The sequence below is a fragment of the Ursus arctos genome, unplaced genomic scaffold, assembly GCF_023065955.2.
Source record: "Ursus arctos isolate Adak ecotype North America unplaced genomic scaffold, UrsArc2.0 scaffold_32, whole genome shotgun sequence".
In the NCBI taxonomy this organism is placed as follows: domain Eukaryota; kingdom Metazoa; phylum Chordata; class Mammalia; order Carnivora; family Ursidae; genus Ursus; species Ursus arctos.
In genome coordinates this window covers 8,484,711-8,507,469 of record NW_026623008.1, presented here as the reverse complement: position 1 = coordinate 8,507,469, position 22,759 = coordinate 8,484,711, and the positions used below count along the sequence as shown (strand labels likewise).

Sequence of the window (22,759 nt, the reverse complement as noted above, 5' to 3'; positions counted from 1 at the left end):
CCCGGGCCAAACTCCCCTGCTTTTAGGCTTCCAGGCCTCAGCTGATGCAGTCCCTTTTGCCCAGAATGCCTTTTATGATCCTAGCTCTGCAGAAGGAACAGATCTATTCTTATCCCCATTTGATGGATGAGACAACCGAGACCCAAAGCCTCCTACCCGGCAGCATGTGGCCATGAATGCCAGCCCTGAGATGTGAGTAATGAGTGGCTTTCAAGCCTGTGCTCTCTCCCTGCGCTCCTGGCCTTGAACTTCACTCTCCCAACCTTTCTGCTGTTCTCAGCCAACATTTCTTCGAGGGAGGGGAACCACAAGTGGTATGGGCTTTGTGTTATTTCTCATTTCAACTCAGTGTGGGCTGGAGGTTGTGGATAGCCAATGACATCAGTTAAGGTTTTTTAAATGAGGTTTAGGAGTGAGTTCCTTTCTAATTAAACTGTGAGCCGTCTTTGCCTAGTGAGGAATCAATGTAGTGAACTTTGATAAGGGCCTCATTAGACACCAGGTACAGTTCTGTTCACTCGTATAGTCCTTGCAACAAATCTATGAAGAACTTTTATCCTTCATTTTAACAGAAGGGGAAACTGAGGCATAGGGAGGTGATGTAACTTGCTCAAGATCATGCAGTTAGCAAGTGACGGAGCCAGGGTTCAAGCCCACACAGTCTGGCTCAGCACCCAGATCCCTAACCACTACACTACCCAGCCACTCCTAAGTCAGTGAATCAGGCTTGCTGGTGGGAGGGAGAATTGCCCTCCTAATGGCATCACTCAGTTCAACATTTGGTGCCACTGCCTGTTGGCAACCTCTCCCCTCTGCTCAGGCGATGAAGGCAGACCTCTCCCAGAGCAGCCACTCCCCACATCCAGCCAGCACTCCAGAATTCTTCCTGGTGAGTCTGGCTTGTCTCTACGTAGGGCTCAGGTGGTAGAGTCTATATGTAGGATACACCTGTTTCTTGGACCTTTTCCCCAAGCAAAAGCCTAGGAAAGAGGACCCCAGGTAGAACTGCAAGGGAGCCAAATGTGTCTGCTGGAGAATGGGCATGGGTAGCCTGGTGTACCCCACGGAGCCACATCTCATTGAGCTCCCCACGTGTTCCGTGTTTGTGGGAAGCATGGCACACATGCACTGTCTACAGATGCCCTTGAGACCCCGCCCTCCCTAACCTGTGACCCTAGCTCCTTCAAACGTTCCCCAACATAGCTATAGCCATGGCCTTAACCTTCCTGACTTCCCCATTATCAACGTCGTCCAATGAAGCTGCCAGACTATGTCTCTCCATAGATGTTCGTCGCTATAATCTTCCCAGAAGGATGGGTGAAAAAAGAGCTCAGGAGGCCTGACCCAAGGCCTCAGAGCTGGAGAGAATTTCAGTAGAGGGTGGATGAGCTTTGCTGGGTGCCAAGTGTGGAGGTTACGGAAGCCAGGACAGCAGTGGGGCTAAATGCTTTCTTTCATGGCACCGACTCTGCACCTGTGATATTCTCAAGGAATGCTGAGCCCTTCTCCATCCCTCTTATGGCAGCTTTGACCCTTCTAAGAATCTGTGGCAAGAAAAAAGAATGTATTTCTCCTCTTGCAGAGCCAGATCTAAACAAAATCACAAACTTGGCCGTCTTTGCTCATGTGGTAGCTCTCAGCCTTCCATCCCAGCCTCGGGAGGACTTTTCATGCACTCCCTTAGCTTTAACAATGAGTCCTGTTTCACTAGGTGGCCCATTTCTCCCATCGGGTCAGGAGCCAGCCCCGTGCACCTGCCTGGATGTTCTGGAATATTTCTACAATCAAACTCCACACCTGCCCTGGGTCACTGGCTCCCATTCTCACATGGCTAGTCTCCTGCCTCTGCCTGCTTCTTTCCAGGGGCACTGCGCTTTTCTGCCCAGTGACTTTCTCTGGCAGCCAAAGTCCACTGGGCTCCACTCGGGGCAGGCAGAAAGTGCTGGGAAATTGACATCAACCAGGAGTCACACTCAACCAACATCTGGCAGTGGGTGGCACTTAAAGATTCCAGCACCCATGATTCAGGGGGCACGCATCTTACACCTGTTTTCAGAGTTCTCTGAAGGGAAGGGGGATTGAGCTCTGCTTGGCCCTGGTGGTCACTGACTTCCTTCTTTCCCTGATCACTTCCTCATTCTCCTGCCGATGTTTCTTGGGATTGTGTCCAAAGTAAACTACTTACGCTTAGATCCTTCTCTCAGGTTCAAGAGAACCTAAACTAAGACACTCCCAAATGATTAAAGCTTCTCCTGGGGCTCCACCTTCAATGATTAGAGCCCTTGGAATCTTCCTTGACTCTGTTCTCTGGCTGGACCACCCAGGCGGGCACGGTGTCCACTCCACCTTGTTCCTAGCCTCTCCTACACACAATCCTTTGCTTCCATTCCTAGTTTATGCCCTCACCACTCATGCTGACGTCTGCTCACCAGCTTTCTAACTGGCCTCTCCACTCCAGGCTCCCTCATCTGCTTTTTCCTGCATCAGGGGAGAGACCTGAACCTTCATGTTTTGGCTGGAGGGTGACTCCTCCTCCCCGTGAAGACCCCAGGGAGGGCAAGGAACGGTGGTGGGCACTCAGGTATGTACCTTGGAGGGGTGGGTGGGTAGGAGAGGGACTGAAGGCAAACTCATTGATTCAATCATTCAGAAAATTTTTTTCTAAAGTCAGGGTGTGTCATCTCTGGCTTGGTGCTGGAATAGCACAAGAGTGGAGTCCTGCAGCTGACAAGTGCACTGCCTCATACTTGGCTTGTGTCTCTGGCTTCCCAGAAAATGCAGCAATGTCTGCATCGCCTGCACCAGCAATAGCTGACGTGGTTCTCATAGTTGCCATCTGACCCCCCTCTCCACCTCCAGGTACCAGCAATCCCCATCCCCCAACAGGCAGGGTCAACTGGCAAGGAGAGATTGCCAAGGCAGTTGGTGAGTGGATGGAATCTCAAGTTTCCCCAAGTACTACCTGAAGGAGCTGGGTAATACAGCCCAGAAGGGAAGGGGAGTTCATGGCCTTGGGGCAGGGCTGGGGTGAGGGTGGGCTTGGCATTTGGACCAGTGAGAGACAGGAGTTAGAAAGGAGTCCACAGACAGTGTGTCTGTTATGGATTGAATTCTGTCTACCCAAAAAATATGTTGAAGTCCTAAACCCCGAGAGCCTCAGCATGTGACCTTATCGGGAAATAGGCTCATTGTAGATGGCATGAGTTAAGATGAGGTCAGACTGGAGTAAGGTGGGCTCCTAATCCAGTATGACTGGTGTCCTATACAAAGAGGAGAGAGAAACACAGAGAGGGAAGACAGGAATGTGACGACAGAGGCTGAGATTGAGGTGCTGTATCTACAAGGCAAGGAGGCCAACGAGTGCTGGCAGGTGCCAGAAGCCAGAGGAGGCAAGGAAGTCTCCCCCCTTACAGGGCTCAGAGGGAGCGTGGCCTCGCTGACACCTCGATTCCAGACTTCTGGAACTGTGAGATAATATCCTTCTGTTGCTTTAAGCCCCTCACTTTGTGGCTCTTTTTTAGAGCCGCCCTAGGGATCGAACACAGTACCCTCACCCTACTCTTTCCTCACAGACTACTGCAAGCTCTCTGGGGGTGTCCAGCATGACCCACCAACCACTAAGGTGTTTTTGCAAAGCTGTGGCCAGCTCGGGAGCATATCACCTTCTGTTTGCTCTTCCTTTTCCCTTACCCTGTGGGGGGCAGATTCTGAAGGGATCCCAATACCCCTATCTCCTTGTATCCATGCCTTTGGGATGCCACTTCCAAGACAAGGTTACAAAGAGTTTACATAATCTCTCTCTCGACCAGAGGAAGTCAGTTACATTTCTCTGGAGAGGCCCACGTGGTGAGGAACTGACACCTCCAGCCAACGGTCATCAAGTTGCTGAGGTCTGTCAGTAGACACAGGAATGAACTTGAAAGCAGATCCTCTAGCCAAGCCTTGAGCTGCCTGAAGCCCCAGCCAACATTTAATTGTGGCATCCACGAGCCCTGAGCAAGGGGCGCCCAGCTATGTAGAGCCAGATTCCTGACCCATGGAAACTATTCCGTAAAGGATGCGTGTTGTTTCAAGTTGCTAAGGTTTGGGGTCATTTGTTACACAGCCATAGTTAAATAATACATTGTCTCATTTCTCTTTTCCCCCTCGCTCTTGCTTCCCCTGAACTGAACCCCTCTATAAAGCTTTAGCAACTGAACTTTTGCCTTGGGCCTTGTTTCCTAGGAAACCTGCCGCCAACTTCCAGGGCCAGGGACTTCCATGTTGTACCAAAGAAACAGAACATTATTTTCAAAGTCGTAAACAGCCATCCCTAAATGTGCGTCGGGGTCTTACTGATTTCTCCCAACTGGGACTTCTGCGTTAGACCATTTGTGTCTGAGAGAATCACACCACAGACACGATGGGTATCTCACATCAGTTTTGTGTTACACTTGTGTTACATTGCTGGGACCTCGCGGCTCCCGAAGCCACCCCCAGCATCCCCATGGAGGATCCTAAAACGGAAACTCTGAGATGGAAACAAGAGACGCCGCAGTTCTGGATTCTACCACCCATCTGCGATGCTCATTCCAACATATGACTAAGACAACTTCTTTCCAGTGATCAGGAAATAAAGGCTTTTGACTTTTTGGCTAGTGGGAGAGATGGGGGTGGGGGGTGGATCTGGTTTTCTGTGCCTTTTGCTTTTCTTCTGTCTCACTCCTCCAGGCTGGCTTCTAAACACTGCATTAAAGATCGACTCCTCCACACGCCGCCCCCTCCCCCCCTCCAGGTTGAGCAGGGACATGGATAGGAAAGGAAACTTTACACCAAGCCATTTTCTGTTTCAGGCACAAATCAAAGGCTTTGCTAGGATTGGGGTAATAAGTGTATTTGAGGTTCGTGTTCCTACTAAGCCTTGTCAGGGTGGGAGGTGATGTTGGGTCGATGTGAAGTCCTCTGGGCAGCAAAACTCAATATTCTTTTTCTTGCCGCTTCCCTTCCACAAACAAACACAAAACAAAACAAAAGAAAAAAAACCCGAAACCCAACCCAAACAAAACAAAACCCTCTGGCTCATAGAAGAAACTCAGTTGACACCAACACCCCGCTCAGGTTTCAGTCTGGAAGAGAAACAGTGACGTGAATAAAAGAAGCTGGGGAAAGTCCAAAATTCTCTTTCTGGACCCTTGAACAGCATTTCTGCTTCTCCTGGGACCACCGACAGACTTCAGAAGTGGCTCAGGACAGAGGGGCAGCACAGACCCTCCGGGGCTGAGCCACGGCCAAGGCCACCTGCCACGATGCCCTCCGGAAGTCGCCGCCCACATTAAAGGCCTGTCTGAAAGGGCATCTCCGGGAGACAGGCTGCGTGACGCACACAGCAAGGAGCATCGGGTCCCCCAGTGTGGCTGCTCACTGAATCCTCTTTGCTAATAATAACCCTGCCAACTGAGCGATTAAGCTGTGAGCACATTCCAGGGACTCGTCAGGATACGAGGGGTTTTGCCCCCAGAGCTCCAATTCAGGGTTGCACCCACTTTGGATTTCAAGTTGAGTTCGGCGGACCCAGATAAGGTTACTGGCGGGGGCTCCTCTCTCCTCCTGTCTTAGAATAAAATCACCCCGGATGCCTCTCGTGACCTCTGGCCACGTACCACCCAAACTTCCTGCCCTCCCGCTCTCCACCTGACCAGCCAGGGAGTGGGCGCAGCCAGGGAGAGGTTTGGTGAGGGCAGAGCTGGGCATTCCCCATGCATTTCCTGAGTCCCGTGGGTACATCGAAACACTTCAGGTGTGTCAACAGGTCATGGGGCTTGGATGACCCTTTCCTTGAGGCAGTCCACACACACACACACACACACACACACACACACACACTTGCCAAGCACCAAAACTACAGCCCCCAGGAAAGGGGAAGGTGAAGGAGCTGCTCAGAGGCCACCCGCAAGAGTAGGGGCAGGGGTGTGTTCGATCAGGAACTGCACGGAAAGGGCTCGTAAGGGACTGTCACGCTAAGTGGCAGCAGCAGCATCTGTGGGATGGTTAGGAATATGGGCATCAGTGTCAGACCTGGGATTCAAGTCCTGGCTCTGCTGCTTAGGAGCCCAGCGACCTTGGGCAAGCGATATAACCTCTGTCTCAGTTCTGCCCCTCTGTGAATGGGAGTGAAACCACCCACCTCGTGGGGGAGGTGATGACAGTTAGGTAATGCACACAGAGCTCTCGGTAGAGCATCTGGCACATTACAGCTGGTCAATAAAGGCAACCACGAGTACCATCCTGCAACTAGATAACATTTCACAACACGTTCACCCATCAGTCGCTCACCTGACAACCTGGAGAGGTGGGTAGAGCAGGTTTTTGCAAATGATGAAGTGTGTAACTTGGTTTGTTTGGGGCTGCAATGCAGGTCTCTTGATCCTTTGAATGCAGTGGTTGCCCCCTAGTACATGCTGCGTCAAATAGCTGGCTAATGTGGAGTGCGATGCTTAGCGTACGGGGGCCACGCGTTAAATGTGGACAGCCTTGCTGCCTGTTATTTCTTCCTGGGGGCCAGGAAAATGGAGGCCTCAGTGGCTCATCACTCCCCTGGCCTCACAGAAGTTACCTGGAAGGCGTTAAGGGAAACTGTGTGCCACAGTCTCTTACCCCCAACTCCATCAGCCAACTCTCCAAGGGAGCTTTCCCGGGAGGGTTGGGGGCATTAGAAGCTTCAAATTCAGAGTCTGAGTTTCTACAAACAACAAGGTGACAGAATGAAAATGTTGGCATCTCTAAGTACTCACCTCCCTCTACACCTCTAAGTACTTACCTCCCTCTACACCGCAGAAGGGAAGGAGGAGGAGCTTGGCAGAGGGATGGTTGTGTTCCCAAAACTTTCCTTGGTGTTTATGTCTGGGAGCTGAATTCTTGGGACATTCATCACATTTGGTTCCCGACTGACTTAATGCTCTAAAAAATAACTCTCTCTTCACCTGACTGCTGAGAGTGACTGCCAGGAGGGAGGGCAGCCCGGTTGGAGGGAGAGGTCTGCCCTCACGGGTGATGAGTCAGGTGTGAGGCCAGCTTGAGCATCTGGACTAATTTGTCCTGAGCCGCGGGCTGCCTGCCACTTCCTCCCCACCCGCCCTTATTTGGAGCCCCTGACAGCTGAGCTGAAAACCAACTGGGGGAGCTGGGCGCCGGCCAAGCGTCACCCTCTGCCTCCCTGCATGGGTCCGGTTGCTGGGGAGAAAGAAGCCCCAGGCATCGCTGTAAGATAACCAAGGACTCTTTTTTGCTCTTCTCACACCTTTGAAGTGGGGACCTCTTGAGGCAAATCAACAAGAATGTGGCTCTTGCAGCTGAGGGTCCGGGGCTGTTGGGACTGCTCAAGGTGGGGGGGGCGGTGGCAGGCTCTGCTGGACTGATAGCTTTAAAAGGCCATCTTCTGCTGGTCCTCATTCAGCTGCTTTATCGCTGCAAGTGACAGAATGGGGAGGGTTCCGTCTCTCTTGCGCTCTTGGAGAGCCGGGGGGCTATAAAAAGAGGAGACGCAGGGCAGCTGGGAGACAGAGGCGGACAGAGGCTGAGAGAGGGAAACAAGAGGACAGAGAGGCAACAAGCCCCAGGTCACTCCTTGAGCGACGCCAGCATGGACTCCCCCACCATCACCGCAAGTTTCCTCCTCTTCCTGGCATTTCAACTCCTGGGGCAAATGGGAGCTAACCCTGCGTATGGCTCTGTGTCCAACGCAGACCTGATGGATTTCAAGGTAGGGCCAGGACAGGGGCCACAGTGTGGGACCAGGGGGCTTTGTGACACTGTGCCAGTGAGTGAGACCTCTCCCTTTCCCTGTGTGTTCCTTTTGTAAAGAATTTGCTGGACCACTTGGAGGACAAGATGCCTTTAGAAGATGAGGTCGTGCCGCCACAAGTACTAAGTGAGCAGAATGAGGAAGCTGGGGCGGCTCTCAGCCCCCTCCCTGAGGTGCCTCCCTGGACGGGGGAGGTCAACCCAGCCCAGAGAGATGGGGGTGCCCTTGGGCGGGGCCCCTGGGATGCCTCCGATAGATCTGCCCTCCTGAAAAGCAAGCTGAGGGCACTGCTTGCTGCCCCTCGGAGCCTGCGGAGGTCCAGCTGCTTCGGAGGCAGGATGGACAGGATTGGAGCCCAGAGTGGACTGGGCTGCAACAGCTTCCGGGTAAGAGGAGCTGGGAATGGATACGGGATGGGGAGGAAGGAAGCTGTGGTTTCACTGAGACTCAAACCTTGTCAAAGAACACCACCAGGGCATGCCTCCTGAAGTAAAGAGACCAGAGTAGGAGTTTACTCCCTTTGAAATGTTTGCCTTAACTTGGGCAAGTGACGTCATCCTTAGCTACAGGCTGGCAAGGAAATGCTAAGGAAAAAGAAAACCTCACTGCCACAAGCATTGGGAACTTAAAATGTTCATGGGGCCAAGTCCCCTTCATTGTGCTGATTAGGAATTCATGTTGCTCCCCAGAACTGTCAGATCCCAAAGGATTAAATGATAATGACCAGGATTGGGGTGCCTGGGTGGCTCAGTCAGTGGAGTGTCCGACTCTTGGTTTCAGCTCAGGTCATGATCTCATAGGTTGTGGAATCGAGCCCCATGTTGAGTTCCACACTCAGTGGGGAGTTTGCTTGAGATTCTCTCCCTGTGTCCCTTCCCCCCACTCACCTGTGCATGTGCATACCTGCTCGATCTCGCTCAAGATAAATCAATCAATAAATCTTAAAAAAGAAGGAAGGAAGGAAGGAAGGAAGGAAGGAAGGAAGGAAAGAAAGAAAAGAAAGAAAGAAAGAAAGAAAGAAAGAAAGAAAGAAAGAAAGAAAGAAGAAAAGAAAATGACCACGGTTGACTTGTGACTTCTAAGGAGCAAATTGTGCCCCAGTTCATGAAATGCCTAGTGTTGTCAGGCCAGAGTGGGGGCTGGTGGGAGGTGAGCACAGTCCTGTGAAATTGACTTTTCCAATAGGGCCAGGTCACCAAGCCAAATTTGTCTCTGTTCTCTTTGTAGTACCGAAGATAATGGCCAGGGAGGAAAAGGCGGGCCAGGCCCTGGGCAGATTTCAAGAGACCCTCATCCCTTGGGGTCTCTCACTCAACTTTGTCCCATCTCATTGCTATCAAGTTGAGCCGTGAAGAGCACCGTATTCAAGCTGCAGCCTCTTGTCAACGTTCCTCACATTTTATGCTGAATGTAGATAAAGTGGTTTAACTGTGGCTTCCCTACCTCTCCCATCCCATGCATTAAATTTTAGGATAGACACCTGTTACTGAAAGCGGTTTGAAACTGAATAAACTTCAGCACCATGGACAGAAGCCAAAGGCTTGGTTGGTGTGATTTCTTTCTTTTCCCAGCCTGATAACCTGGTTTCCCTTTTCTCAGAGAGAAGGCTGTTTCTTTCTTCTTCCTTTTAAACATAATAAGATTTATTTTGGGCTGCAGTTTTGGGTTCACAGCCAAATCAAGCAGAAAGCACAGAGATTTCCAGTAGACTCCCTGCCTGCACAGATGCAGAGCCTCCCTCACCAGCAACGTGCCCCCCCCCACAAGCGCTGCGTTGCCGTGTTACAGACGATGAGCCTGCACTGACACATTGTTACCGCCCAGAGTCCACAGTTGATATTAGCGGCGGCCTTGGTGTTGCACATTCTGTGGGTTTGGACAAATTCTTTCTCCTTTTATTCCCTCCCCACCTCTCACCCCCAACTTTTTCTTGGTGGAGGGTGGGGTTCAAATTGCAGTTCACAATCTCTTCCCTCACTCCGGCCTCATCACAGATCCCAAAAACGCCCCAGGAGACGGAAAGGGCATTTATTTTTCAGCTTTGCTCCAATTCAAGGCACTTACTTATTGAAAAAAAAAAACAAACATCTGGGCTTTTTTCCGGGTGGCAATCTAATGTAGCTTGTACTCCATAGACAATTTTGTACACCAAGTATTTTTTCATTTATAAAGTGAGGGCACTAACAAAATTTTCTCTGATACATTTTGAGAGTTAGTGACTGCAGTTGAGTGAACTGCACTTTGAAGTTTAGAGAAGAGTAGGCACAGTATTTGGGTTTAAAAGCTGAGCAAAGCGAAGAAAGAGACATTTGCTTTGTTGACAAACTGCACATTTAGGTGCCCTTGGGTACTTAGACATAATTAAAATTAGCCACCAGCTTTCTCTAAATTTCTCTAATTTTGGTCCTACGTGTTTAGACTGGGGGGGGGGTCGGCGCTGGAGAAGATGCCATTTCTTTATACCTGCTTCTGAAAACCAGAGAATACCAGGCACCAAGTTTACCCACAACAGGGAGCCATGCTTGAATCTACATAGCCCCCTCTCCACGTCAGAATCTATGACATTCCTCCAACCCCCCTTCCCCTCTGGCCACCTACACCTTCACTTCTCTGGCCTTTATTTACCCTGTCCCTTCCTCTTGTAATGCCATTTATCCAGTGCTCCCAAGAACATTCTACACATTCAAGGCTCATGGAGAATGTTGCTTCGTCCCTGAAGCCTTCCCCGATACCACGTGCCTGGTACAAACTGAGCTCTGCACCGCCAGCATTTTGTGTTTAACTATTATAATACAACACAATTTGCCTTGGTAGGTAGTCATGTCTCTGTCTCTGGATTGTAAACTCCTTGAAGGTCAATGCCTGTTCAGCACCACTGCAGCACGTGGCATAATCCATGCTCTATAATGTCAGCCCAATTGTCTTGGTCTTGTACAGGAATTAGGAAAAGGGGGAACGAAGTAGTCATTCACTCTTTGCAAGGGGAGGGGGAGGCCAGAAGTGAGTTGATGGTTAGGGAGTGGAGTGGGGGAAAGACCTCTAATCTAACCACTTCCAACAAAAATCTTCTTCATGTGCACTTTGAACACAGAAGGGTGGAAAACCAAGAAGCAGAGAAGGACTAATAAGGACGGGAGCAGAGACAGGAAAAAGTGTCTGTCCAAACTTGGCTCCTGAGGTCTGGGGAGTGGGAGCTGCTAGGTGGGCAGTGTGGGGAACTGGGCAGACTCCCAAGGGGTCACTGTGACACGGTGGGTCTTCCCCAAACGAAACAGTGCTGAATTCACAGAAAGTGTCCCTGGAGCTCAGTAAACCTGGGGACAGGTGGAGGGGACAGCACTGACGGACACAGTTCCTAGTGCTGGTGGAATGGCAACTTGAGGCGGATCAACCGGAGACCAAGAAAATCCTGTTTCTGGCAAAACAGAGAGCAGCGACGGACGGCAGCAGAAGGCAGCCCCAAATGTCTACAGCCTCAGCACCGATTGTACTTCTGGTTGGACACTGGGGAACCTGTTACAGGGGCAAATTCTTAAACATGCACTGTCAGAATACACATGGATCCTGTCTGCTACTATGGGTAGTCGCAGCTGAGAAAATAGGTAGGTTTTTACAGGAGGAAAGCATCGGTAAACAAGATTGCACGGCGTTGATTTGAAGGGACAGAAGACTGGGAACTTTATGATTTTTGCTAAGGACTCGGTAGCAAGTGGATCCCTGGGAATGAAGTCTTGCTGGCAAAGCTTTAGAAGGAGACCTCTTGAGACCGTAAATCTATTCTCTGGCTTTGTGATTTTTACATAGTAGAAAGAGTAAAATGAAAACCACATTATCACTCTACAGCAAGCACCGTGGAGACAAGAGGTTAAAGGAGACAGATGAAGACATTTTATTCTGACATGTTACGGTTACAATGAGAACTTCCAAGTTCCAAAAGTTCAAATAAAAATATAATTTTACAAATTAAAAAAAACACAATGTATGTACACAACAGAATTAGCTAGTATTACTATCTAAACCAACAGTGCGAACAGAAAGAAGGAAGCCTGCCACGGTTGGGAGCCGTGGGTAATACTGCACATCGATGCTACGGGGCCTGGGACGGTGCCTCTGGCCTTTCCAGAGGCTTTCTTTCTGACAGCTGTGTCAGTACACAATTTTGCATCAGAAATGTCCTACAGTTGGTTGGGTCAAGCAAGCAAGCGTCCATCCCAGCCAGGAACCGTTCATTAAACAAGGTCATGAGCAAATCCTTCCCAAGTGCCAAGGTCCCACAATTGGGAGGGACTCTGGCTCCCTACCTGCCCGGCTCCTCAGCTGGGGAACGTGAACCATCCAGTGGGAGACAGCAGGCACACAGAAAACCGTCTCTAGCCAGCCGCAGAGCCCCCTGTGGCTTGTGTGTGTGGACGTACCGTTACCACCAAGGGGCAAAGGGGCTGATAATAGGTGGGATGTGGACAACGTGGGTTTCCAACTATCAGAGGAGTGAGGCTTCCAGTTATTTGTTACAAGTGGGGCAGTGGTTGTCTTTGGGCTTATCTGGTAAGGGCAGACACCCACGGAGGACAAGAAGCAATGTGCCTTTCCAGAGGGGCCGGAGTTTGGGACCTCGCGGCCGTGCAGTCAGTTCATGCGGAGGGAGGCGCGTGCGTTCTGTCAGCTACCTCTGGGCTATTCCAGTGGGAACGAAGGGGGGACTGGATGTGCGTGAGGGATAAATTCCCAACACATTCACCCGGGACGGCCTTGAGCCAGGCAGCTGGTGACCCCAGAGCCCTGGAGGCCAGAGGATCCCCCCGCAGGACCTTAGTTCTGCCAATTTCACTGACGAATGGGAAGAGGGGATTCATCAGCTTCTGTGATGGGCAGTCCTGACGTTCTCCTGACTTGGGCAGCCGGTTTCCCTCTTCATAAAAGGAAGAAATAACGTGGCCAAGCTCTGAATGCTGCCTTAAAATAAAGTGGCAGTGGGCCGAACACCACCGTCTTTAGAAGGGCTTGCCTTTCTGGTCCTTGTGGTTTCCCTACTACTTCTTGGGGGTCCCATCCACATTTCACAGGTCAAATGCATCCAAGGAAGCTGAAACATTTAGAAGTCAGAGTATTTTTGGTCAAAAAGATAAGAAAATGGGAAGGATGGAGTGCGGGTGGGGGGCACAGACAGATGGGAAAGATGGTGAGGCAGCCCCCTCACTTAGGGGAGCAGAGCGGGCTGAGCACAGGACCTGAGCCGGCCACGCTGAGAAAGGCGCCCACCCCCAGGCTGCATGGCAGTCCTGGCAACGGGAGTCAGCCCCAGGCAGAGGGCGAGCTCTGGGGCAACTGCCACAGTTTACACACAAAAAAACCCAACACAAACTTGTATGCAAATGAAAGGCATCTTGAGTCCCCAAGCATGTCTGCCACAGGGCTGCAGGAGACAGGCCAGGGTGTGGATGCAAGCAGGGGGCAAGCACAGAGGTTGAGAGGAAAGTGAAGTGCAAATACCCGACACCAAGTGTTCACTTTGGGGGCCTGGTCAGAGAGGGGCCCCCCAGCCTGGAGAGACATGCCGTCACGGAGAGACAGAGAGGCTTCCTTCCCAGAGTTCTTGCTCAGGCCTTGGGGCACGTGCTGGCAGGTGTCCCTCCCCCCCAGCACAGTTTCCATGTCCGGGTCCCTCAGTGGACTGGCGACAGCTAGCAGCGGGGGTGTGTGTGTGTGTGTGTGTGTGTGTGTGTGTGTGTGTGTGAGACAGGGGTGTGACGGGCACAGGCCCTCCTCCTGGAATAAGCCATCTGCTCTGTCTGAACCCGGCCTCTCGGCCACAGGACATTCCTGCAGGGCTCACTCGTTCAAGACTGGCTTCTATCTGTCTCAGAGGTAACAGTACCATTCCCCAGAGTTGGGCTAAGCAGTTTTATCATGGGGTGCCCTGCTTTTAGCTAACTGGGGGGGGTGCAGAGGGGGGAGACACCTGGGCTGTGGCTGCCTCACCAGGAAGACAGTGTAAGAACTCACAGGAAGTCAGTAACTCGGTGCTGAGGGGAGGGACGAGGGACGGACCACGGAGTCACCAGGAGAGAAGCCGAAATGCTAAAAGCTAGGGCGGCAGTTAAGTCGGACAGTCTCGTCAGACTTCACCCTCCGGGACGACCCATGGGACTTGTGCTTCTGGGAGGGCGGCGCTTCTGAGGTGGCCGTGACCACGGGGGCGGGCCCAGGGCAGCAGCCCCCCCAGGAGGCCGTGTTCCCCTTCAAATGAACTGGTGCGCCTGTCAAGAGTCCCAACGCAGGAAGCCCCCCTGGAACACGGGTAAGCTCCATGCCTCAGTCCCTCAATTTGGTAACTCACTTAATTTTGCAACTGGCCTTCACCCCAGCGCTTGCCTTGGCCAAAGCCCCTCCCGTTACAGTTTAAGGCAACAGCTGGGTTCCCTAGGAAAGTGGCAGGAGGCAGCAGGAAAACTGCTCTGGGTGTCACTCCCCGGTGGCTGAGGCCTGATGCTCCCTCCGGTCCTGGCACGTGTGGGGTGGAGGGACCTGGGGCAGGGGCCCATGCTGGACGGCAGGAGAGCGGGGAGCAGGAAACGGGAAGATACTTGCTGAGAAAGTCAGACAAGCCCAGGCTCTCGCGCGCAGTTGGACACCATCCCCAGGATCGCTGACTGGCGAGGTGTTCGATGATTGGCGGCTTTCCGAGCGAGTGGGTGAGTGGGAATCTTCCGTGTCCTGGAACAGCCCCAGCTGCCCCCCCCCCCCCCGGGGGCAGCTCTGGGACAGGGCGGGCTGGCGCGTGGCAGCGCGGCCGCCTGAGCCGTCAGACGGTCTGGTAGTGCTGCCGCAGCCGGGCCTGCAGACACTCGTAGGTCAGGTTGTGTCGAGTGATGATCCCAACGATCTAGGACAGGGAGAAAAAGACCCCGTCACCTGCAGAGCAAACCCACCGGGGCAGGGACGGGAGCAGACGCGGCTGGCCCTGTGCGTCACCGTAAGCAGAGGCGACAGAAGCCCCACCCACAGCGCGCCGGGACAGACGCGGCAAGCTGGTCACGCTGCGCACTTCAAGGCTACCCAGTTTCCAGGTGACAAGGAGATCGACAGGTAATGAGGGCTCATCACTTGGAGGCCAACGGGACAAATTCAGCTCCAAGGGAGATTTTAGTTGGGCCAGCTGAACTCTGAATTTGAATGTCTTTTTTCAACAGGGCACAAGCTCACGGGCCTTCTCAGTTCCCATGAGCCGCCGCCTGCTTCACGCATGCGTGCGAGAGACACGGCCCAACGCCGGCTCCTGAGCGGCCGAGACCGCGAGACCCCGCTGCGGCTCGTAAATACCATCTCTCGGCACCACCTGAGTCCTTGTGATAGTGATTGTAACAGGAAATACGTACTTGGTCTGCATCCTAGTTCCTGGCACAAAACTCTAAGAACTCTTGGAATTAAGTGATGAGTAAGAAAGGTGCCCTCTACCATTCACAACGAGCCCCAACTATACCTGAGTTTGTGTGAATGATAAACTTTTAGAAAGCCCCTAAGGGGGGAGGGCCCATCGCCCAACCCTCATCTGTGGGCGGGCAAGGCCAGAGGCTGAATCAATCACCAACGGGGCCATGACGCGATCAATCACGTGCGTGTTTGTGAGGAAGCCACTGACGAAGTTCCTGAACTACGGGGTGTGGACAGCCTCCACTCCGGCGACACGGAAGGTGCCAGGAGGGTAGTGTGCCCGAGAGGGCGTGGAAGCCTGGCACCCCGTCCCACACTCCTGCCCCCTGCCTCTCTTCCATCCTGCCGTTCCTGGGTCACATCCTTTCATGGTCCGCCGATCATCTGGTGAGTAAACTGTCCTCCTGAGCTCTAGGAGCAGATCACGGGAACCTTCAATGTACAGCCAACTGGCCAGAAACACAGGTGCCAATTTGGACTTTTGAATGGCATCTTAAGTGGTGGCGGGGGGGCAGTCCTGTCGGGCTGAGCCGTTAACGTGCGGGGTCTGATGCCATCTCCAGGTAGAAGGGGTCAGAAGGGAGGTCCGCTGTGGGACGTCTCGCCAGCTTGCGGACAATCAGAGCATTCACGGCTGCTGCAGCCGCCGCTGCTCACGTCTCACTGACACAGGTGCTTCGCACTGGAAACTGTGTTAGAACCACCACTGCGCTTGTGTTTCAAGGAACAGTTTCACGCACTGCAACTATGCCCACAGAAGAGCAGGCTGGGCCGGGCCTGTGTTCTGCCGGAGGACCCTGTCTACAGAAGTTTCACTTCCCGGAGGGCGACTTGGAGACAAACGTCAAAGGCCTCAAGAGGGTGATCACGGCAGTGACGTTTAACTACACGTCCCCCAACAGAGGACGGCTGGGTAAGTGAGTGGAGAGCCGTCCAGTGGGACGCCGAGCCCGCTAAAATACCGTAAGCGAACGCTTCCTGCCACGGAAAGGCCTTTCCTACAGATGACGCAAACCGCGAGGGTATTAAACAGCATACGTAGCCGTAACACTCTCATTAAGACTGGGTACGTAAAATCTCTGCTTGTCGATGCAAAGGGAAAAAAGACAAAGGAGCTACACTGAGAAGACGGCATGGCTACCTCTGCAGAAATAAGAGGTGGGCATTTATTTTTTGTTTGTATTCTGCTTCTCTATATTTTCTTCTTCTTCTTTTTTTTAACAACCAAATAATAAGTGTATAACGAGGAAAACAATGGAGTTCTAAGAAAAAAAAAAACAGGAAAGACTGCCAGCGCTGATTACTAGTTGTATCTTTCAAAACTCTTTAAGCATTTTCCTTGAAATTCTTTCATTTAATGTCATAAATGCCCAGAACGGGTGGGGAGCGGACCCCTCCTCCAGGAGGCGCCGGCCTGACAGACGGTGAAGAGGAGGGTGAAGAAGAGGAACACTGGGGACGATTGCCCTGTGCTCTCCCGCAGCATCGTGACCCTGGCGATACCTGCCGGCCGAGCGGAGAGTGTGTGTCAGAAACATGCAGGAGGGAGAGGGGGACGGGTCCTCCAAGGCCTGAGGAAGAGGTTTTAGTCCGAGAAACCCTGCTGGTTGAGAACCCCTGACTCGCACGCAGTGGGGACAGGGTCCAGAAGGCAGGCGAGGCTGCCGGCACAGCCGGAAGTCGGACTCACCTCTCCCACGGCGTTCACCACGGGCAGGTGCCGCAGGCCCATCGTTCTGAACAGGTTGAAGACTTGGGAGACGTGGGTGTTAGGTGAAACGGTGAAGGGCGAAGGGTTCATGTACGGGGTGACGTCCTGCAGAGAAGACAACACGTCACCGGTGGCCGCTTGCGCCCTACCCAGGATGAGTCGCGAACACGCGGACGAGCAGCGGCCGGCTCCTCTGTGGGGGCCCCGCCCCCAAGGCACAGCCCCGCTCACCACAATCATGCGAGGGTTCAGCAGCGTCAGGTCCAGGTCGTGGATGTCGGGGTACCGTGGGTAATCCTCAGCCATCTCGGCGTAGGAAAGGCGCGGCTGGCTGGCACTCTGCAACCCCAACCAGACAGGTCCTTGCACCCAGCACGGCAACCCGCGGCGGCACACTCGGAGCCCCTCCCTCTCTACGTCCACACCACCGGCCACGGCCTCACCCGGCGCAAGACGGTACAGAACCGGGGGCTCTGCTGTGAGACGCCCTGGTCTGAAGCCAGTTCCCAGCCAGGCCTCACTGTGCCCCCCTCGGCGAGTCTCCTAATCTCTCTGAACCTGTTTCTCCTCGTCTATAAAATGGAGATGGCTTGTGCCGGAGTCTAAATGGGAGAAGAGCTAATAGGTCTCATGGGTTGACGTGTGTCCCTCAAAAGACATGTCTGAGTCCTAACTCCCGCTGTGCACGTGGCCATACAGGAAACAGGGTCTTTGCAGATATAAGTAAGTTCAGATGAGGTCAGGCTGCACTAGGGTGGGCCCGAAGTCCAGTGACTGGTGTCCTTCTAAGAAGAGGAGAGGACACAGGGAGAAGACCATGTGACAACAGAGGCAGAGACTGGAGGGACCTGTCTATGGTCAAGGAGTGCCAGGGATGGCTGGCGGCCTCCACAAACGAGGAAGGCACGGAGCGATTCTCCCCTGGAGCCTCTGGAGAGAGCAAGGCCCTGCTGGCGTGTGGACTTGGACCTTGAAAACCGTGAAAAGAACAGACTTCTGTTGTTTGTAGCCCCCCAGTTTGTGGCAATTAACTGGACACAGCAGCTTTATTACCATCCCTGCATCCCGAGTCTTCTGGATTTCCCCTCAGCCCTCACTGGCTCTCAGGCCGGGCACAGTGGCCGCAGGTGCCGGTCATTGCTCAGCCCCGATCGCTCTCCCCACGACTCCACTCTCCGCACACTGTGTTCCCTGCCCACTGCCTGCCCAGTGGCACCCAGGTCCCAGCGCTTCATGAGGCCAGCTCCAGCTGCTCTCTGCCTTCAGGCAAGGCCTCTGCAACCCAGCCCACTTCACCCCTCCTGTGCCCCACACACCGCCTCGACCCACGAACAGTCAGGCTGTCCTCACCAAAGACCACACCTCCAGGCCCGGCCACTTCACCTGTGGCCCCTTTGTCCGCCCCATGCTGGCTGCTCTTCCACAGGCCAGCAGGACCACGAGTGACCGCAGGGCTGGCCTCCGTGGGCCAGAGCTGAGCCAGAGAGTCCGTTTGGAAAGTAGGCCTTTGGGCCACCTTTTCAAGTTCCCTCTAAAGGGGGCGAAGTATGTGGGGATGAGTGGGTCTTCAGGGCATCTTTGAACAACTTTGAACAACACACCCCAACCATCCCTGCTTATCTCCACAAATACCAAATGAAAGAAAAAGAAAAGGGAATTAACGGGAAAAGCAGCATTAAACAAAACAAAAAAAAAAAAGTAAAAAAGTTCACTTATACCAGAAATCAAAGTGTAGAAACTACATTAAAAGTCTCCAGGCGAAAACGACACTTGACAAGCAGTACACATACTAAGGGGAGGGTGACTGGGGCGTCCCCCCACCGTACTGTCCCCGAGAGGCACAAAGCGCAGCAGAGGGGGCCGAGGGCTGCACGCACCCCTGGACAGCCGCCCACTGGCACACGGACTCCCCAAGTACTGGCTCTTGTCCCCACCGAGGCACAGGGACTGCGCTCCTACCACCCTCGTGCCTTCCAGAACCCCGGTGCAGAGCAGAGAGACTCACTGATTGACTTTCCGAGTAACAAACCCCTCGGACGAGCAGAGTGACAAGCTGTGACCGCAGGATCAGGCCGTGGAAGGTCAGAGGGCGGAAGCGCTCCTCCATGGTCCAGTCTTCGCTCGGGGACTGGTCAGGGTATAGGTTGGGGTAGGGAGTGTATCTGTTACATAAAAACCAGACGCTGCCTAGCATACCCTCAGCAGGATTGCCTCTTGCTTTCCCCCCACGGCCCCAAGCAGCTCCCCAGACCCCCCGGAAGCTCAGGAGCTGCTTACGAGCAGCCTGCTGGCCCCTCGTGAGCCCTGCAGGCGGGTGTGCGGGGGGCCGTGCTCTCACCTTCGCTCCAGCATCTGCTGCAGGAGGTCCTCCTTCTCGGCCGGCTCCTCGGAGGGCAGGTGCTCATCACATACGTTTCGCAGCTCACTCGACGGATACGATTTCATGGACTGGCTCCGTCGGCGCTGCTCACCAGCCCGCGTCAGGATGCTGGATTTCTGTGCGTGCAGAGGGTGATGGGGACAGAAGTTTCTACCGGGCAGGCCACGGATTGCTGGCCACGGGCACACCACCACGGCATCTACGCAGCTTAAGGATTCGGGTGACAGTGGGGTCAAGTATATGCCGACACAGGAAATTTAAGGCATCTTTGCAATGGCTCCAGGCTTGGGGTTGAAGGGAGTCTCTCTGAGCCTCAGGGCCTGTAGATCCTGCGGTTTCTGCCAGCCCAACTTCTCTACTCCTTTGATTTGGGGACAGCACCTCAACTCTCCAGGGGGAATCCCTCTCCGCCGTCATGTCATGGTGGGACTGACAATGTACGTGCCCCGCCCCCCAGAGCCACAGGGGCTCATGGCCGGAGTGAGGGGCTCTCCCTCTGCCGGCATTTCAACTCAGGAGCAGGGCTGGCCCCCACGCCCCCTAACACCCTTCAGGGTGTCTGTCAGCCGCCTGCATGCCCGGCGGGCCGCTCTGGTCCTCCAGCTCTCCTGTCAGTCCTGCAGCTTCCAGCAGCTTTCCCTTTCTGTCTTAAGTAGGCCAAAGTCCGTTTCTGTCACAGGCAACTCTAGAAACCTCCCGATACCACTTACATGCCATAAATCATGTTGATTAAAACAAAAAAATCCATCTGCACGCTTGCTGGAGTGAGAATGGACACATATCCTGACGGCCAAATAAAGTCCACACTCGCTATCCCGTCTACACTCACTGCCGCACATAACGAAGAGGCAGATTCTCCCTGAGAGCCAACCAGCGCCCCCACCGACAGGGCGTGGCAGGCACTGCGTCAGCGTGTACGTCAAGGAACTGCTTATTTCTTGCCCACCGTTCCTCGGGCTGCTGTACCTTGAATTTGATGTTGTTACTGATGAGCTGGTTGCCCTTCATGAACTCCTTCTCGTTACCCCGGTTCTCCGTGACCACTGGGAAGGCGTGGTGGACCGTGGTGCGCAGGATGCTGACCAGAGACTGGATGCGGGTGTGCGGGTAGACATAGGTCAGGTTGGGCTCCATGATGTCACTGGCTCTCAGTCTGGGGGAGGAAGGAAAGGCGTCCCGCCTCATGAGAGAGCCCGCAGTATCCCGGGAGCGAGTCCTGGCTCTCCCGCATGGTCCGGGCCACCGAGCTCCCTCTTCTGAGCCAGCTCTGCGGTTCTTTGAACACACACGTTCCTCTGTACTTCTCTCCTTGGGCAAAAGCCCTTCCCCATGCCTGGAACACCCCTCCCTGCTCTGCCGAATTGGTGGGCCTTTCCTCAGCTCAATACAAGAAGTCCCCTCACCACAAACGCCATCTATTTGCCCGGGTGGTTAGCCATCCCCTCCTCAGCCCTCCATGGTACATCCCTCGTATCACCACTGAATTACTGATGGTACTACTAGAATTAAAAAAAAAAAAAAAAAAAAAAAAAAAGTTTGGGCTGTCCCTTTAAAGCAGGTGGCAACCCCAGGGCCCAGGTCAAATGTGGCCTCTCCCGCTGATTTACATATGTTCTCCGGCTCTGGCTCCATCCACACGGCAGTGACGGAGCACAGGAGTTGTAACGGAGACCACGTGGCCTGCAAAGCTGCAAATATTTACCATCCGCCCCTTTACAGAAGTTTGTTGGTCCCTCTGTTGGACCATAAGGGCCTTGTGGGGTCCCTGGACACAGGAGGCCCAAACCATCTGCGGGCGGATGGATAAACTGGCGATTATGCCCAGAATAATCGCCACTGACAGCATGACATTTCATGGGGCATGTGTGAGGCAGGCTGGTTCTCACTCACGGGGCTTAGCAGGCCCTTAGCGGAAACATGCAGTCATAACACAGACCTGACCCCAGACCTCCTTTCACGCGGAACCAGAAGGCGCTGGGAGCCGCACCAAACCATGTAGCAGCCGCCGGCCTCCGCCCTCCCAGCTCCCCACCACACCCAGCTCCTTCCGGTAGTTATCTACTGGTTCACTGGACGCCCACCCCAGAATCTTAATCACCACTTCCCACCCTGATGCACACACCCCTCAGGCCCGAGATCGTAACTCTGAAACTAGAACAGAAGAGAAAGAAGACACGGTCTTACTTGTCCATTTCCGCCTCCGTCTCCCATTCCAGGAGCGGCACACCTCGCAAGCCCACGTGGATATCATAAATGCCCTTGTTGAAGAAGTCCCCTGTCCATTTGGCCACCTGAAACACAAAACAAAGACTTGAAAAGAGGCGGCTGGGGTGTGAACTTGGCCCTGTACCGGAGACAGGCCTGGAAGGGCAGCACTCACCATCAGAGTGATCATAATGGGCAGCCCGTAAGTAATCTCGTTGGTAGATTCGATGAGGATGACCGTGAGACTGATGGTCATGCGGACGACCCCGCCCAGGAAAGCTGCGGCACCGATCAGGGCGAAGGTCCCCGAGTAGATGTGGCCCAAGCCGATGTAGCTGGGCAAGAAAGAAGCCGAGACCACGGCTTGGAATCACAAGTTCGCACACTTGTGCCCATGCACACCCGGGCGTGCTCACGCACGGATACGCACACACTCACCTTTTGAGCACATTGGCCACTAAACGTCCAAAAGCAGCTCCACACAGCAGGGAGGGCACAAAAAGGCCACTTGGCACCGAAATGCCGTAGGTCCAACATGAAAGCAAGAAATAGAGTGCGAAGAACAAGGCCAGAGTGATGGGACTAAAAGTACCTGCGAGGCAAGAACCGACCTGAGTCCCACCACCAGACACCACCAAGGCCTGCCGGGCTGCCCTGGCCCCTTCCAGGTCCTTCCACACCCCAACCAGTTCACTGGAGGCAGACTCCGGCCTTGTCTGGGCTGCTAGTACAAAGAAAAGGCCCTATTTTGCACAGAATTGAGGTTGTGTCCGTGGGCCAACAGAAGGGACAGAGGAATCATCATCTGTTCCCTGCAGAAAAAAAATCAATCACCCAAGAACAGGCGGGCTCACAGATACTCACTATCCTGATGGAAAAGCTGAAGAATGGCAGACTCCTGGGGATTGAAGAAGAGCGTGGCCATGTCGTTGTAGGTCTCATTGGGACAAAAAAAGGTCTTGATGCTTGAGTTGACATCTTCTGATGTAACCTAAGACACAGCAATCAGAAAATCAGTACGAGGTCATTACGACGTCAGTAAACCTGACCAGGGCGCTCAACTCTTAGAGCAGGAGGTCTCCGGTAAGGTGGAGAAAGTCTGGCTTGCAACCTTTCTCCGGGAATGAAACAGATCACAAAAAAATCGCTCTCTAGCCCAGAGCAGCCAATCGTGATACTGTATTCCCTTGCTTTGAGAAGGAAAGAACCGGGGCGAGGGCTCGTGAGTTATGACGGTGAAATTCACCATGCA

At 53.5% G+C, this 22,759-nt stretch overlaps 2 protein-coding genes across 4 annotated transcripts in view; one reads left to right on the top strand and one right to left on the bottom strand.

Annotated features, from left to right (window-relative positions):
- Positions 1-7,482: 7,482 nt before the first annotated feature.
- NPPA (natriuretic peptide A) lies at positions 7,483-9,315 on the top strand. The gene is made up of 3 exons (XM_026520155.2): positions 7,483-7,738; positions 7,840-8,166; positions 9,008-9,315. Exons 1-3 carry the CDS (start codon positions 7,619-7,621, stop codon positions 9,017-9,019), a joined length of 459 nt encoding a protein of 152 aa, XP_026375940.1. The 5' UTR covers positions 7,483-7,618; the 3' UTR covers positions 9,020-9,315.
- Positions 9,316-11,645: 2,330 nt separating this feature from the next.
- The window catches only part of CLCN6 (chloride voltage-gated channel 6), a 29,736-nt gene continuing 18,622 nt past the window's right edge, over positions 11,646-22,759 (bottom strand). Inside the window, exons 14-23 of one of the 3 annotated variants that reach the window (XM_026519826.4) lie at positions 22,372-22,498; positions 21,946-22,099; positions 21,683-21,842; positions 21,487-21,593; positions 20,269-20,455; positions 19,261-19,418; positions 18,928-19,084; positions 17,154-17,261; positions 16,902-17,027; positions 11,646-14,663 (exon numbers count right to left, since the gene is read on the bottom strand). In XM_026519826.4, the coding sequence (XP_026375611.1) occupies positions 14,583-14,663; positions 16,902-17,027; positions 17,154-17,261; positions 18,928-19,084; positions 19,261-19,418; positions 20,269-20,455; positions 21,487-21,593; positions 21,683-21,842; positions 21,946-22,099; positions 22,372-22,498 (1,365 nt within the window). In that variant the 3' untranslated portion in view covers positions 11,646-14,582. Of the gene's footprint in view, positions 14,664-16,525; positions 16,715-16,901; positions 17,028-17,153; positions 17,262-18,927; positions 19,085-19,260; positions 19,419-20,268; positions 20,456-21,486; positions 21,594-21,682; positions 21,843-21,945; positions 22,100-22,371; positions 22,499-22,759 lie in introns of those variants that run through there. The other 2 variants (XM_057305170.1, XR_006411769.3) reach the window with 2 other exon arrangements.

Excerpts from the sequence above, each read along its gene's own strand:
- NPPA (XM_026520155.2), top strand. The coding sequence starts at position 7,619 with ATGGACTCCCCCACCATCACCGCAAGTTTCCTCCTCTTCCTGGCATTT. Across the intron at positions 7,739-7,839 it reads CAGACCTGATGGATTTCAAG|AATTTGCTGGACCACTTGGA; the intron begins GTAGGGCCAGGA and ends CCTTTTGTAAAG.